Source organism: Micrasema longulum, unplaced genomic scaffold (assembly GCF_059751315.1).
Source record: "Micrasema longulum isolate JH-2025_06_02 unplaced genomic scaffold, ASM5975131v1 h1tg001650l, whole genome shotgun sequence".
NCBI classification, from domain to species: Eukaryota; Metazoa; Arthropoda; class Insecta; order Trichoptera; family Brachycentridae; genus Micrasema; species Micrasema longulum.
The window spans coordinates 394,170-411,324 of NW_028278829.1; the positions used below are offsets into that span (position 1 = coordinate 394,170).

At 30.2% G+C, this 17,155-nt stretch overlaps 1 protein-coding gene across 1 annotated transcript in view; it reads left to right on the forward strand.

Moving 5' to 3' along the window:
• LOC148274430 (opioid-binding protein/cell adhesion molecule-like) overlaps positions 1 to 17,155 on the forward strand; it is a 143,218-nt gene that overhangs the window by 81,797 nt on the left and 44,266 nt on the right. Inside the window, exon 4 of the mRNA XM_088237127.1 lies at positions 11,991 to 12,168. Coding sequence (XP_088093253.1) covers positions 11,991 to 12,168 — 178 coding nt within the window. The remainder of the gene's footprint in view (positions 1 to 11,990; positions 12,169 to 17,155) is intronic.

A 17,155-nucleotide genomic window follows, 5' to 3' on the forward strand; every position in this document is an offset into this window, starting at 1 on the left:
ATATGAGTATTCCCGATGGAATGATAAATAACCTAAGAAACAATATTTCCTCTGGTCCACTCCTGTCTAGTTTTAAGCGTATCCATCTCAAATGATTTATCAATTATCAACCATTCTTACAATATCAAGAGACTTGATTTATTAGTTTCATACAAAGCACAATATTGATATGATTAAATATGATAGAATTCATTAGTTAAGTTTACCTTAATTAAAAAGCTTGTATGGCTTTGAAACCGGTCGATAGAAAAAAAAAGTGGTTGAAAACAAAGTTGTGTTATTTATTTTATTGAAATAAATATGTTTGACCACACTATTAATGCTTTAAGCATAAATAATATAAGTATTTTTTGTTCGTTTATAAGATAATTTTATGTTGAACTATTTTATTGGGTATTTTCGGCTGGTGAGTCACACTGTAGTCGATGATCAGTACAATGAGTTTGGAGACTGTTTTTCTACTCATTAATAATATTACCTGTTTGCTCTTTTTTGTAAGCATGGAATGGTTTGTTGAATTAATTTATTTTATTTATTTGTTTACAATAAAAACTGTAACAATATATTATATTATATTTGTTGGTCTACTCTGGGAAAGTCAATTACTTTATGCATTCTTTCTACATTAAAATTAAAATTAGTTTTGAGTATTTTCCTCATTGCTTTATTCTGTAGAATTTGAGTTTTTTTTATTTCAGCTTTATTGCATAATATATATAGAGTACAATCTGACCCGACAGAAGTTGTCCTGCCCAAACGTTGGCTTGCCTGCTATCATCTTGGAAAAATACTTTGCATCTAGGTACTTGTTTGTGATTCAATTCCAAAAATAAAAGTTGTTGACATTAAAAAAATATTGAATTTAAGTGGATACTTGTTAATGGTTAAATTCCAAAACATAAAATAAATATTTTTTTAAATATGGCATTACGCAAACTTTTTGCAAACGTCAAACTCCGCTCGTCTCACCAACAAAGTAGTGTGCTTATGTAGGAATACGATGTTTTAAAATTTATTGAATTTATTATTATTTGAGTGTTACCAAAAATCGAAAAAATAAATAAATGGGTAGAAATTATAAGGAATTTAAGGAAAGAATATGATTGATATCCACAAAAAACAAATGCTGTTAGTAAACATTCAAAAACAAACTTTTTTTACTTGCAAAAAAACAACGTCTTTCCATTTTTTCGCAAATGCATTTTCCTCGAATGCAACCCTGGTAGATCGATGAATAAAACATTTATGCTACTAATTTTTTTTTTAATATTCTATTGAAGATTTTAATCTACAAACACGCACAGCGCAAAGATCTATATTTCTCTGAAAACCGCACGTAAATCGGTTAAGCCGTTTAGGAGTACAATGACATAACACGTACAGAGGAATTATATATATATATATATATATATATATATATATATTTATATCAGGCGCGAGCGGTGAATATTATCAGTATGGATGCTGACAAAACTAATCATGTTCTTACTTTTAGTAAGCACGATATTAGACATAGGTAGATATCTGATTAAAACCAGTATTGCAAAGAATCACTTTTGTAAAATGTGGTTGAGGTATTATATTACATAAATGGAGCTATATAAGTTTTCCATTATAAATATTACAATTGATCGTCTATAAATTAACGTAGCACAGAAGCAGGCGGGTCTAGCGACGAAGCTGTAAACATTAGGACAGTACCTAAAAAACTCGAGATGTTCTTAAATTTACGCCAAATTAAAATAACACGCTATTTAAAAGTGTATGAGTCGTTTTTTCTTTGCATTGAATATATTGTATTGTATATTGAAAATATTATTTAAATTTGTAAATCGCGTGCGCTTGAACGCTTTCTGCGATAATTTTAGGAATGTTGGTAGAATTTTTTTCTATATTTAAAATACAAAGGTATTATTATTTACAAATATTCAAGAGATGCGCCGCATCCACAGCATGTATGGGCGGAACGCGCCTGATATATACATAAAGATAAAAAACAATAATTCATACATGGATATCTTATGGTTTTATAAAGAAGAATGCTTGTGTTTGTATAGATCGTATTTCTTTTATTATTTATTTATAATTTTTAAAACCCGTTAAGGTTATACAAGAAATATTATAAAATCTAGTCATGTTATGGCTCGTCTTATTAGTTTAGTCATTATGTGCTTTTTCGGGTTGATTTTAAATCTATCTTCAGTGTTATTTTTTAAAGAAGTAGGGTAAGTTATTGCAGCGTTTAAGACTATTGTAAAGTATCTTAGAGTGTCCTGCGATTATCCTTGATTTTTTATTGTGGAAGTGTTGTTTGGTATTTCACTTGTGTATGTCAGCATTTTTGGTTGACGTTAGTCTTGACTGTTTCCAAGTGCAATTTTGCTTAAAAAAATTATCAACTTCATCAAGTTTTTTATGTCAAACTGGTCCGTTATTTTGTACATTTCAGTCGTAGTGGTCAGGTAGAGTAAGTTGTATGTTAGTTTAAGGCTGTAATATCTCATTAAGGTATTTGTTACATTTATATCGGTACCGGTAAGAGCCGGAATTGTTAGAAATTTAATATTACAACCAGAATATACTTTTTTTTTTAAAAAAAAGGAGAATACATTTCTATAAAAAGGGTTTCAACTAAAATATTTCAGTATTTTTTTGTTAAAAGAATTATAGAAAGTATAATTTTACGTAAAAATAAAGGAAAATGCGACAATTTTTTTTATCTAATTTATGTTTTTTTTTTAAATTATTGCGCACATTATAAAAAAAACATTTTAAAATGGCGAAATCGTATGTTTTCCTAATTTTTTGAGCGTTTTACTGGACTACAGCCTGAATTATTTCATTTGTTTTTTTTTGTCTTAAATCTTTTTCTTTTCTCTCTGATGTTATGGATTTCAACCCTCTCTGAATTCCGTTCTTTACAAATTTATTTATCTCTGTATCTGTTGAAATATCTGTCAATCTAGACCAATTTTATTTTAATCAATGTATTAAAAAATATTGAAAATCTTTAAAAAAAACCTTTAAGCCCTTTCAATGTTGTGCGAAACCGTGGCTCCGCAAAATTAATTCAACATGGCGAGAAAGTTTGCTTAAAAATCCTTTGTCAACTCGAATAAGTAATTCAATTAATTTTTAGGAAAAAAACAGGAAGCGAAGTCCCTTCACATTAATGAAATTAAAACTTTGCCAAATTGCAGAGGGAAGCGAATGAAGTGTGGTCAAATTAAGGGTTGGTAACCGTGTACTAAAATAGACCGTTTGTTTTTATGCTTTAGTCGAATAAACCAATAAATTACAAAATAAATCAATTTAAAATATTAATATGTTTCATGAAATTTTTGGTGAAAGTTTACTGTAATTAATAATTATTTATGATCATTTCCAAATACACACCTAGTGGTGAATGGAGCACTACAATTTCAGCGTATTAAGATTATTTTTGTTACATGAGAGGTAAGGTAATCACTCTACGATTTTTTCGCTTTAGATGCCAAACACTGAGGTAATTCAATATTGTAGTTCAAAAAACCTTTCAAATAAGTATTTATGGCCGCTTGTAAGAAACTAAGAATTTTGGTTCTATTTTACAAACAAAACTGTTTTCTCCATCCACCCGGTAAATTTAAAATGGAATTTATGCTTAAAGCTTCTGTAAAATATTAACATTTTTAACCTATTCCCCACTAAGCATCCAAAATTACACATGATCCGAACGAGGGACCAAACGACCCCAGCGCCTACTTGTATATAGCGTCACAAAAATAAATAGTTGAAAGTGTTTATGATCGTGCAATAATTTATTCATATTTTCACATACACACATTTCACTCATTTGTGTATGTAATTCATTTTTGTTAGATTGCCGAATGCTTCTGTACGTAAAATGAAATCGACCGTTGTATAATTAACGTCGTTTTTTGTTTTAATACAAAACGATTTAAAAATTTAAAAACAGAAATAGTTAAAAAAAATATTTATGTTATGTTTATGATCACAAAAAATTTAGGGTAAATGGTTTTAATAATACTCGAGTTATCGAATTAAAAAGGTCTATGGCGGATTCGAATCCTCCCCTTTGGTCCGGCTAGGTTAACCCCGCTAGCTCCAGTTTTTTATTTGACTTCGATTGAATTTCATTAATAATAATCTAAAGCAGTTTTATTAATAACCTAACAAAATTCGAGATATTTCACTCCAGGCGCCACATTCCTGCGGAAGTAAAGTGGAATAGAGCAATCAACAGCCAAGCGGAAGCTTGAAACGTGATGCCATTTCCGGTGGGATTCCAACGATATCCGGTGGATTTTATACAGTCACTTGAAATGGAAAAAAAACTTATTCATAATCATTTCAGTCAACTCGAGGTAAATTGATTTCTCTCTTTTAGTTTGGGAAGGAAATGTTCACTGCATTATTTCACTATTCCTAGACTGGCACCTTGAACATAGGTATGCAGAAAACAGCCAGTCCACAATTTCGAAAAAATGAGGTATTGATGTTATCAGGTGCAGTAAGGGCAATGAGGAATTCCATTGTTTTCTAATTTTTTTTTTCTATTATCGTACTATTTAACTCAGCAAAAAAATTTATATATTTTTTTTTGTGCGTTATTTACAAATATATGATTTTTTAAAGTAACATTTATCAAATACACCATCAATTATTGTAATAGAAAATGAAAAACTTAATGAAGTCACTGAAATTAAATATTTAGGTGTAATGTTGGATTCAAAACTTACATTTCACCAAAACGCTAAGATGGTAATAAATAAGATTGCAAAAAATAAATCAATTTTCTGAAGGATCAGAAGATTTATTGATAAGGACTCCTGCAAAACTATTTACAAAGCAATTATTGAACCACACGTTAACTACTGTATTAGCATTTTATTTTTATCAAACAAAGAAAACATATATAAACTAACTGTATTACAAAATAAAGCCTTTAGAATCATTTTGGAAAAAAACAGATACACGAGGGTAAAGTCGATGGTAAATGAAATGAAATTATTAACATATAAACAAAGAATATTTTACAATACAATGATATTTGTTCATAAAATTATAAACTCTAATAAAAAAACAGAATTTTGGAAAAATATTGATCGGAACCAGCATGAACACGATCACAATACTAGAGAAAAGAACAAAATTAGACTTCCATTTAGGAAAAAGGCAAAGTCACAAAATTCAATTGTATTTAAAGCAATTAAAAAGTATTACGAAATGGAAAATAATATTTATGAAGAAAAAAACATATCAAAATTTAAAATAATGGTCAAGACATATGTGATAAACAATTTATAAATTAAATATATTTGCAATGTTATTATTAGAACACACATAACAATATGTATGATATGTGTGCCCTACTTTAAGATTTAAATAAATAAAAAAAATACCGCGCCAAATGACTGTAATCAGTGTGTCACTTTTCAGTAGTGACGTCATGAAACGGTTGGCGTTCTTACTTACACTGACCGCGGAAGTTGTATTTCTCCAGCCAATAACAAAACTGACAAGAATCTATGGAATATTGCTTTGATTGCTTCATTTAGTTGATCGTAATTTGCTCATTTCTATGTTATGGTTGTTTTTACGAACGTTTCTATTTAGAAAAACCTAAAAGTTGAGATAAATCTGGTTGAAAAAATAGTGTAATGAAAATTATACTCTTTTTTTTCTATGGTCAAAACGTTCCTTACAAGGTGCAGGGGCTTTAAAACAGAAACCGGAAATACTACACGTAGATATAAGGAGTGACGTCATTATTTACGATTTTAAAATGAATACTGTTTTTAGCATTTTTTATTTATTTTGCGTGCGTTTTTGAGATATTTTCTCCTACTCCAAAATTTTTAAATATTCACGTGTACATGAAAACATTTCTAAATCCACAGCAGTAAAAAAATATTACGGTACCTCAAACATCATTAAAACTGGTCAATCAAATAATAAGATTATTATTTATAATATTTAAAAAAACCTCATGTATTCATTGTTTATCATTTGTTAACCTAGTTGAACCGAAGGGGGGGATTCGAATCCCCCATAGACCGATTTGGTCTATTTTACTTTATGTACATAAGCATTCGGCAAACTAACAAAAACGAATAAAATACACGAATGAGTAAAATATGTGTACGCGAAAACACCACCATCGTCATAAAAAATTCTCACGTTTTAATCTTCTGATGCCATATACAAGTAGGCGCTGGGGTCGTTTGGTCCCCCCGTTCGAGGAGAAGGTTAAGTTCAAAAACATTCCAACTATTGTGTAGATTTGACTATTCAGTCTTTATACAAAGGTGCTATTATTTTAGTTTCACTTTTCCATGGCTGGCTGCTTTCTACATAACTTTCTGCATAACTACGTTCAATTGATATACGCTGCATTTCGTGTATATTATACACCACTTGGTGCAGAAAGAGAAATAATTAAATAAGGAATGCTTATTATCATTCCATCTTCGTATCTAATGGTGCATAAAGCACTGGTCTGTCCTGCGTGGTCGAGGCTGTTTACGGAGCTTGGTCAAGACAATATTGCTATTGTATTATCGTCGTGTAATCTTAGCTTAAAACTAATACATATCTCTATTAATGTAAAATACTAATTGACATCAACACTAATGCAGATACTATTAAAATTGTAATATAAGATTTTTTTCTATTTCTTAGTTACACTTTGACAAGGGAGTACGTAGTTGCTAACAGGTCGTTTATTAAATAAATAATCAGTGGTTACTAGGCGTTTTTATTTTATATCAAATACTGTTTTCATAAAACTAATGAAAAAAAAATGCTGTTTCCAGACGATTAATTCGTACTGGCAATCATTATCATAAATATAATAAGCAATGACATTACTAGGTATGAAAATAAAGTTATTGACATAATATTATCATAATATTCGTTTTGGTTATTATTTCATGACTACGCCTTAGACCTAATTTTGTTTCCATGTGTTTTTATATAAAACAAAAAAGTCATTAAATTGTACTTTATACCACAAGAATACATATTTCAGAGGAGTATTTCATTTGTTTTCCCATTTTATATCCTTGTTATGTTGGCAAGGTCTTCAAGACATGACACAAAACTAGAGGAACTAATTTTAGGACAGAAAAATCTAAGCAGTGTTTTTGTTCGCAAAAGTTTTCTAACTTACTTTTAAAAGTTTACAACTTTTGTTTTCCTTTGTTAGAAGGTTATAAAAAGAATCAATAAGAAATACTATGAAAATCGCACGTAATTTTGTCGGTTTCTTTATACAGTTATTACAAAATAACTCTTTATTTTATTTCATTGGAAAGCCAATAGACATTTATGGATTTATAAGATACAATTATCTTATAAATACATATAATAAAGTTCAATGAGAGGCTTTCACAAAATGTTTTGATTGTAAATGTTGTCACATAAAAGTTATACAAAACATTAAATCACTAATTATACACAACTTATAATATTACTAAATTACATACGAGTATTATTAAAAATAAACCTATTTTTGAATATTGGTCACACAGTTGCACATCTTTATCTATTTAATTCCTATGTACGTGTGATGTCACCGTACTCCTCCTAAACGGCTAAACCGATTAACGTGTTGTTTTTAAATAAATATAGATCTTTGCGCTGTGCGTGTTCGTAGATATTAAAATCTTTAATCGAATATGTAAAAAATAAGAAAAGGGCATAAATGTTTAATTCATCGATCTACTAGGGTTGCATTCGAGTAGAATGCATTTGCAAAAAAATGGAAAGATGTTTTTTTGTGTACGAAAAATGATGTTTTTGAATGTTTACAAACAGCATTTGTTTTTTGTGGATCTCAATCAGATTCTTTCCCTAATTTCCTTATAATTTCTACCCATTTGTTTCTTTTTATTGGATTTTTGGTAACACTTACATAATATTAAATCCGATACATTTTTAAAAATCGTATTTCTACATAAGTACATCCCTTTGTTGTTGAGACGACCGGAGTTTGACGTTTGCAAAAAGAATGCCATATTTGAAAAAATATTTATTTTATGTTTTGGAATTCAACCACAAACAAGTACCTTGGTACCTACTTAAATGAAATATTTTAATATTTTCAATTTTTAGTTTTGAAATTAAATCACAAACAAGTAGTTAGGTACCTACCTATTAATGAAGTCTTTTTCTAAGCTTATAGCAGGGAAGCCAACGTTCGGGCAGGACAACGTCTGACGGGTCCGCTAGTTATAATATATAGCACAACTATAGTTGATTATACAGTGTACATTTATTATGTGCCTACATACAAAAGTGCACATAACCTGTATTATGTAGGCTGAGGATTCAAAGCTAAACATTATAACTTGATTTTTTTTTGTTAATTTCATTTTTAAATTTAGTTAAAGATATTCTATTAATATTAATGCAATTTATTGATGGCTACAAATATTGCAGGTTCTATTTACAAATTAATTTTGAAAAGATTATGTGAAACATTTAGAAATTTTAAATAGAGATTGGTTCATGGTTTGCGTTAAACGGAAAAAATGTATAACCTTGTAAAATATTGCTCCTGCAGAAGTACACTGCCGTTAATATAAAATTTGCCATGTTGAGTTATGAATGCAGTTTAACAACATCTGTTTTCATTCTAAGGAGAGCATTTACGTGTCTCCCCAATTATTGTTTAGTGAGATATACCACAAACCATAATATAAGATGTCCCAAAAAAAATTTAGTTTTTAATTTAATGACATAAATAAAAGAGAGATACGCTTTCAGAAATGCGTCAAAAAAAAAGTAAAGGAATTTTATTATTAAAAATAATGTATTCTAAATAAAATCCTTCACTCTCATAGCACTCATCTAAACCAACAGCAGAAGTTATAAGGGTGGCTCAGCATGTGGTCTCAGTAATTGCTGCCACTTCATGGCGGATATTTTCTTTTAACTGCACCAAACAACCCGGTTTATTGACACAAATTTTAGATTTTTGATATCCCAAAAAGATAAAGTCCATAAATGTCAAATTAGGACCGCGTGGAGATTAATTTATGACACCTCTCCTGGAGATCAATTTGCTGAGAAAAATTTCACGAAATCATTTCAGAGACGTGTTTGAAGTGTGAGACGTCCATCCGTATAGCTGAAAACGTGTTCTTTGATTATAATGAGTAGTTTTGAAGTTCATGTACTAAGAAACACAATATGGTAATTTAGATCTTTTGTTAACGATTTCATTTACTTTAAATTATCTGTTTTCATTAAAAAAAAAGTTTAACCATACAAATAAACAGAAAAACAAAATTTACATGTGTTAACCAGACCCAATCTAAAAAAGTTCTTTAGTTTGCGTGTATACAATATTATATCTGTTTATTCTTATTTAATAATTAACACTACTGTTTGAGCACCCGATGAAAAACTTGTGGTTAGTATATTTAGGTTTTATTATGTGAAATATTATTGTAAGTAATAAATAATTCTTTGAAATAAATTGAGTAAAATATATATTAGAACAATTTAAAAATCGTGATACACTAATGTTATTTTCATATTTGAACAGTAAAATTGACAAATACAACAAAAAATACTCGAAATTATAAAGGTAACATTTTTTACCTTTATTCAATGACTTTATTTTAGTTCACAATATTTTGAGTTTGTCTAAATTTTTGTAGACAAGGACTGGATTCAACTCTCTGGGGAGCTGTTTATATTAACATATTACAACAGAGATGAAGAACGAATAGATGAATCTCACCCGTATAAATAAAGGTTTCAGCTCTTTAACTTCACAAACATCAACAGATGGAAGAATTGAAGGAATATAGATGTTCAAATATAGGCAGAATGGTGAATGTTACACAGTGTGTAAAGTGGCCACTTAAACCAGCCATTGACAGGTCATAAGCCCTGTAGATGCCTGGACTTCTATATTACCTTCTCTTAAATGTTCTTCATCTCTGTTGTAATATGTTAATATAAACAGCTCCCCTGGGAGTTGAATCCAGTCCTTGTCTACAAAAATTTGGACAAACTCAAAATATTGTTGATAAATTACCTGGTCCATGAAGAAGTATAGAAATTGAAAAAATAATATTTTCAGGCGTTGCCTAGTATGTAGGTGAAATAATTCAATTAGACGAATCTCACCCGCATAAATAAAGGTTTTAGATCTTTAACTTCACAAACATCAACAGATGAAAGAATTGAAGGAATATAAATGTTCAAATATAGACAGAATGGTGAATGTTACACAGTGTGTAAAGTGGCCACTTAAACCAGCCATTGACAGGTCATAAGCCCTTTAGATGCCTGGACTTCTCTTAAATGTTCTTCATCTGTGTTGTAATATGTTAGTATGAACAGTTAAATAGACAATTACCACAGAAAATACTGTACGTTTTATTTATTTTATGCTTTATATAAATATAAGGGCGGGCATATGTTAATATACATTAAATTAGGAGAATTAATAAATATTTGACCTCGTGCGTTTGCTGGCCATGTAAGAGGTTGCGGGTTCAATTTCCGGTATGATTGACATCAAATGTTTATTTAAAAGGGGGTTTTTCACTAGAATATTTCATAGTTCCTGGACTGACACCTGAAACGTAGACTGATCATCTAACCTTCATGTAACAAAAATAATTCAGTTATGCTGCGATAAGGGTACAAATGCAGCACCCTATACACCTTTAGGTGCGGAAAGGGAATGATAAAAAAATGGTGATAAATAAATATTTTAAAAATCGTCTTTGCTGTCCTGCAAAATGGTCATTTTATATATATGACAGTGTGCTTCCGGAGGTGCGATTCTTATATGTTCCTAAAACTAAATTTACTCGGTAAAGTTGTATTTACAGTCATAAATGAAAATGTTCTAACTTTAGAACATTTACTTTGCAAAGTTACAAAGACAATTTCAAACTAAAATTTTCATAATTATTCCTTTGTATCATTGAATTTTCCTCTTACTTTAGTAATTTGAAAACTTTTATTTAAAACTCATATTTTCAGTCAATTTCAATGATTAATCAAAAGCGATTTGAGTAACGAGGTAATAATACGTACCTGCCATGATTCAAGGATAAACATCGTTAGAAAATGACATTTTTAATGTGTCCGGATGGATGAAGAAAACATTTATATGGTCAAATAGAACCTGAATATTGGACGAGTATTTTCGATTCTATGTTCAATGAAATATATTTTGAATTAAATTGTATTTAAATTAATTTGTATTTTAATAAACTCTACTGATTGTATATATTTTAAGTTAAGTTTTGGTCTATTTAACACTACAAATATTTTTTTGGAAAAATTGGTGTTCACGTGTTATTAGTTAAAGATATTTAGTGTTATTATTTTTTACTTTATGAATTGAATATAATTATTATAATATATTTAACTGTTCGTTAACTTAGAATAAATAAATTAATTAATAAATGTCTACCCTATGGTAAAAATCTTGAAAAAGAAATTCTAGCGGGGGAAAGCTCGCCTCGCAGTGAAATGATTGGAGGATTCTTCTACAATGTTTGAAGTCCTGGGTTCATGAAACAAAATTAGAGCAAAATGAACAATTTTGCAAATAAACAATTATCAATAAATAAAAAAAATATTTATTTTAAAGCGGTAATGACAGTATTGTTTTTCAATAAATGACTTAAGAAATAATATTATCAGTTACATAAGAATTGTTTCATATCTTTGAATAATAAATATAATTACATTAGTAAATAAAATATTGTTTTTTACTGTCAAATAACTCCAGAGAGACAGTTTTTAGTACTAAAAGTAATGTTTTAATTGTTAAATAATTTTGAAAACAATGTCTAATATTAGTCATCAAAATTGTGTTTTTTACAATAAAATCTGTGTTAAGTGATTTTAGAAATAAAAACATTAATAATCATATTATTATTTTTCAAGTTAAATTAATTTTTGTAAAAATGATTATATGTTATTGCTAACGAAGGTGTTGTTTTTTACAGTTCCGAAAGTGGAAATAGTAGACGAGCGAGGAGTGTCAGTATCTGACAAGTTCTACAAGGAAGGATCCATTATAGAACTTCGCTGTGTCATCACGAGAGTTCCACAACCTAGTGGACAGGTCCTGTGGGCTCATCAGGGTCGGCAACTCAATTATGACACCAAAAGAGGCGGGATCAGGTAAACCTTTCTTTATTAATTGGGAAAAAAATATATTTGAAATAATCTTTACTGGGATGTTTTGTGCCGAAGAAAACCTGTCACCGAATTTCTTCTTCTTGAATTTATAAAAAATACGATATTAGAAATGAATTTATGTAATACAAGTAAACACAGTTTCAGCTAACCATTTGCGTTTGCAATATGGTCACGAGGAAGAATAACAAGCAGGCTTATTCTGTCACGTTTTCTTTTCGCAAGTTCGTTCGTTCATCATATGTCCATCTCACTTGTTACGAAATTATTTGTAACTAATTTTTATAATCTGAACCTCCCCGTTTTTATAAAGTAACAAATTTTCTGAACCACCCGAGACTGCTGAAATCCAATGGAATTCATACAAGTGTTTCTTTAAAAACTTTCCATTATGCATTAAATTTTGGGACAGACAAACAAACATCTCATATTACAGTCACCAGTTGCAAAGTACTTGATTACACGAGTTAATGACCGACAATCAAAATTATATTTTGCTCTGGTTTTGAAATCTCTGTTCCATCTTTAGTGAAAAATAAAAGGCTCGTTTATTTGTATGTACAGAATAATTAAAAAGTGGCTATATTTGTGTTGATATTTTGTACATTTTCTCATAGTACGTATGTAAAAAGTACCTTAGGGGTTTTAATCCTTTTTCGTTTTAATTCAATATATTTATACATGAAAATTATCTTAAGGATTGGTTCTGATTTAAGTGTTAAACGCAAAGGTTATATAAAAAACGAAATGTTTGATTTCTACATCTTAATTTTTAGAAGTTGGATAGTATATCTAATTAAAACAGGCGTGCTTTTACATTATTTAATACTTCGTCATAGGCGACATCTGTTGACTTTACGGAATTGTTTTTTTCAAAAACAAGTCTGATTATGAACTAAATGATATGTATTTTTATGAGACTCACCCGGAAACCAATGCCCACTGTCACTTGACCTACCATCGTTTAAGAACAATGCTGAAGGTAAATAATGCGTTTCCTATACGTAAAAAACAAATAGCGAAAATTCCGAAAATAAACTAGCACAAATGACAAATTTCAGACAGTCAGAAAATAGAGGAGAGATAAATAAATACGGATAATAGCCGTAAAATCCTTATTACAAGACGTGAGTTAAAGATCAGTAGTCAGTAGATTTCTGACATTACTCTCCCGCTTCATAACCAAAATCTGTATTTTATTCAACATATAATAAATATATATTGAAGCATAATGTCGTTTTTTTGACATCTCCAACTGGTGAAAGAGCTTTTTGCCAATTTGCCAATACAAGCGAAAATCCTAGATTTATACCAAATTCTATTTTAAAACTTAATAAGACATTTTCAACCAAACTGGCCATCCATACTTATTAACATTTTTGTAACTTTAATTCATGTTAAAGTTTCTTTAGTAAATAATGTTACTTGTATCAGTAGCGTATTTTCACAAAAATGAAATATCGAACAGTGTCAGGGTTGTCACGTATACGCTTCTTTCTTTACAAACAAAGAGCAATAAATTACGTTTGTTGGAACCCTTATGGCATAACCTCACAAAATATACGGAAAAAATATATTTTAGCTAAAAAAAAACTACCATAGTTCACACATATTTTTTCGTGTATATAAACTTATTTTAACGCAGATATGATGGCGTAACTTCTATAGAAAATGGAAATAAACGTGATATATTTTTTCGAGTGTGATAACTTTTGCAATTATTACAGAACTTTTTTATAAACAACCGTTTAAAGGTGGAGGTTTTGCCGAACTATACGCAATTTCCGAAATATTTTATTTATTTATTATTTCTCCTTTTTTCAAACCACAACAAGCTTCTTCTTCTTCGAATGCCGCAAATGATGAGCATTGCAGTATCTGGTATTTCAAACCACTGCCAAAGATTCCTGAGCCATGATGCTATCAGACGTTTCACACTTTTCTTTTTTTTTCTCTATCAATCCTTCAGTAGGAGTTGTAGAAGGGCATATTTTTTACGAAATATGTGACTAAAGTATGCCGAATTTCGTCGGCAGTGGTTAACTTTCCTCTTTCTTTATCTATTCTATTTGGTCACCCCTTTTTTTTTTAAATAAACATTTGCGTTTTTTATGATTTACCCAATTACTTAATTTTAAGTGCCATTTCCAACCAGTTGTAAAGAAATCACTATCAAAAAATTGGAATTTAGTTGGAACCACGGACCTTCGATCCGTGAGTCCGAGACACTAGCCACAAGACCACAACCCGATTTTCCTTTTCGTTTGACATTCGATCAGTCCACGAGATACGCAGCATTCTCCAGTACAATCACATTTCAAATGCCTCAATTTTATTTATAATGGAAATTTTGAGAGTCCATCCTTTACTCCATACAACACTTTAAAATACCCAATCCAAACCCCGGCAAAATTGCCTTTTACAAAACTTATAATATTGACATATTCAATTTCGTAATTTAACAAAAATTTGCATTTTTTTTACCCAAGATTTAAAAAAAAATCTTATATAACACAGTCAGTAGAAGTTTAAAACAATTTTAAATAAATGTAAAAATCAAATTAAATAATAAATAAAATCTTTAATATAACAAGAAAATCCCAAAGTTACTGTTTTATATCACAATTATACTTAAGATTGTAAACCATTCACCATCTTTGAAAAATTTCAAAAGGTTTGTCCTATAGTAACAATACCCCATATTAATTTTAATGTGGCTGTGATGTCACACTTATCGATATAGGAACAATACCCTACATTAATTTTTATGTGGCTGTGATATCACACTTATCGATATACAATACAAGACTTAATATATCTCTCTTTTATTTTAAATAATGAAGTAAATTTTTTATGATCTTCAAATTGACATTTTCACACCAGATTTGGAAAGTAAAATTTGTATAACTATGCTGGATTTTAATACTAACAATATTTAACCTTCCTACCCAAAAACTCATGTCCGCAAATACAGTAATTTATTTGTATTAGAGGGAGCACGAAGATAAAACACATAACAATGAAGACAGAGACGCTGTTCTGTAGCCGCCTTAGCCGGTGTTGTGCGAAACAAATTCAGTCGGTTGTTGACAATGATAGGAGACGCACGCGTGAATTATGATTGGCGAATTTGTGATTTTCGTTTTTTGCTATGACAGGGCTCAATTATATGTTTATTTATATAAATTATGGATAAGAAAGCATTGCACTATGTCTCCATATTTTTTTAATGTTCAAGTTTTAGAATATTCCATCTTTTGCTTGTGTGTACGACGTAACATCACCGCGCGCAAAGTGATTATTTACCACAGTCTTTTAAGAGTTTAATAGATCCGAAACATGGGAATAACTATTGCCGAGTTCATGGAGTCTGTTTAATACGGCAATATTCTTAAGCAAAATAAATTAAATTTACGTATTTTCAAAATACTGTTACTAAATTTGTTTATAAAATATTAAAGGTATAACCCTTTCATGGCGAGTTATGAAAAAAGCCACCTCTAAATCGGTCGCATGCATGTGCTAGCGTTGAGATTTTTATAGCCCGTAAATTTCAAGTTTTCATACTTTTTTTTACATTTTTAAGCATGCGTGTGACTGCCGCCGCTTGATAAACTTTATTAGCTACATTACCTTTGTGTAGACCCCGCAGGCATAGCTAACCGTTTAACTTTGCGCGACACTAAAGGGTTTATAAATTCACACGGCGATAATATCATTTAGATATTTGATAAGGACAGCTTTTATTGTGCGGCCAAAATATTTCTCGAAATATGAATTGAAAAATACTAGCTACAAGGCTTTGAGGAAAGAATAATTTTATTTGATTAATTTATTTATGATCATCTAAGAACATACATTTTCAAAAGAAGTAGTTTTTTTTTACAAAATAATACATTTAAAAAACAAATTTTGTAATCTAGATCGTATTTAACTAATAATTAATAAAAGTTTATCGAAAAAAAATCATGTTACATTTTTAAATCAAACCAAAAAAATATTATTACTACTAATTTATGTCCAGGAGATTAAATAATACAGTTCTGTGTGCGCAATAGAACCAGAATCCTTGGCGATTGCTTATGACTCGATGCCTACTCTCAGGTAAAAATTCTGAATCAAGAAATCGAGTAGAGAAAAGTCTGCCTCAAAGCGTAGTTGCTGGCTCGTTTGCCAGCCATGCTAGGAGTTCTGGGTTCGATTCCTGGAAGCGCCAACATAAAATATTTGTTTAAAAAGTGATTTGACACTATAATATTTCACTCTTCTTGGACTAGTTCCTGAAACATAAAACTGATCACTTTACCTTCATGTGACACGTGATCTAGATACACCGCATGTGATTTACCCAAGCTGTGCCTTATGCACCATCTGGAGTGGATAAGGGTTTGGTGGTGATGGTGTTGACGAATTTAAAAACACAAAATACAATTAACTGGAGGAATGAACAGCAGAACACATTTATATACTTTGAAGCGTTGATTTTTGATAAAGAAGTCCTTCAATCATTTGCTTTTTTTCTCCAAAATGGCAGAGTCCTTGGCAAAAAGCTTGTTCAACGGCCTCGGTATCAAAAAATCAACTACAAAACAAACAAACCTTCACGTCGTTTCCCCGTAGGGAATAGAACACCACATCACTCTGTTTTTGCATATAGACTTAGCTTCTACTACCTTCATACGTCTTCTCATGCACGCACGCTTTCGTTTCTTTCTCTCAAAATGTCCATCTTCAAGTATTTGATGGACTTGATCATGTCATGTCTTCTTCATTTTCTGCATTCATCAACATTTGCATCGCTGATTTTTTTAGCCGTTCTTTTGCTGTCTACTCGCTCTACATGTCCAAACCAACGCTGCACTCCTTTCTTGATTCTGCCAATTATGCATGTCTCAGCCTAACATAGTTCACGGATCTCGACACCTGTGCACGTGTCATACATCATAAAAGTTCTGTGCTCTGGACTCCATCA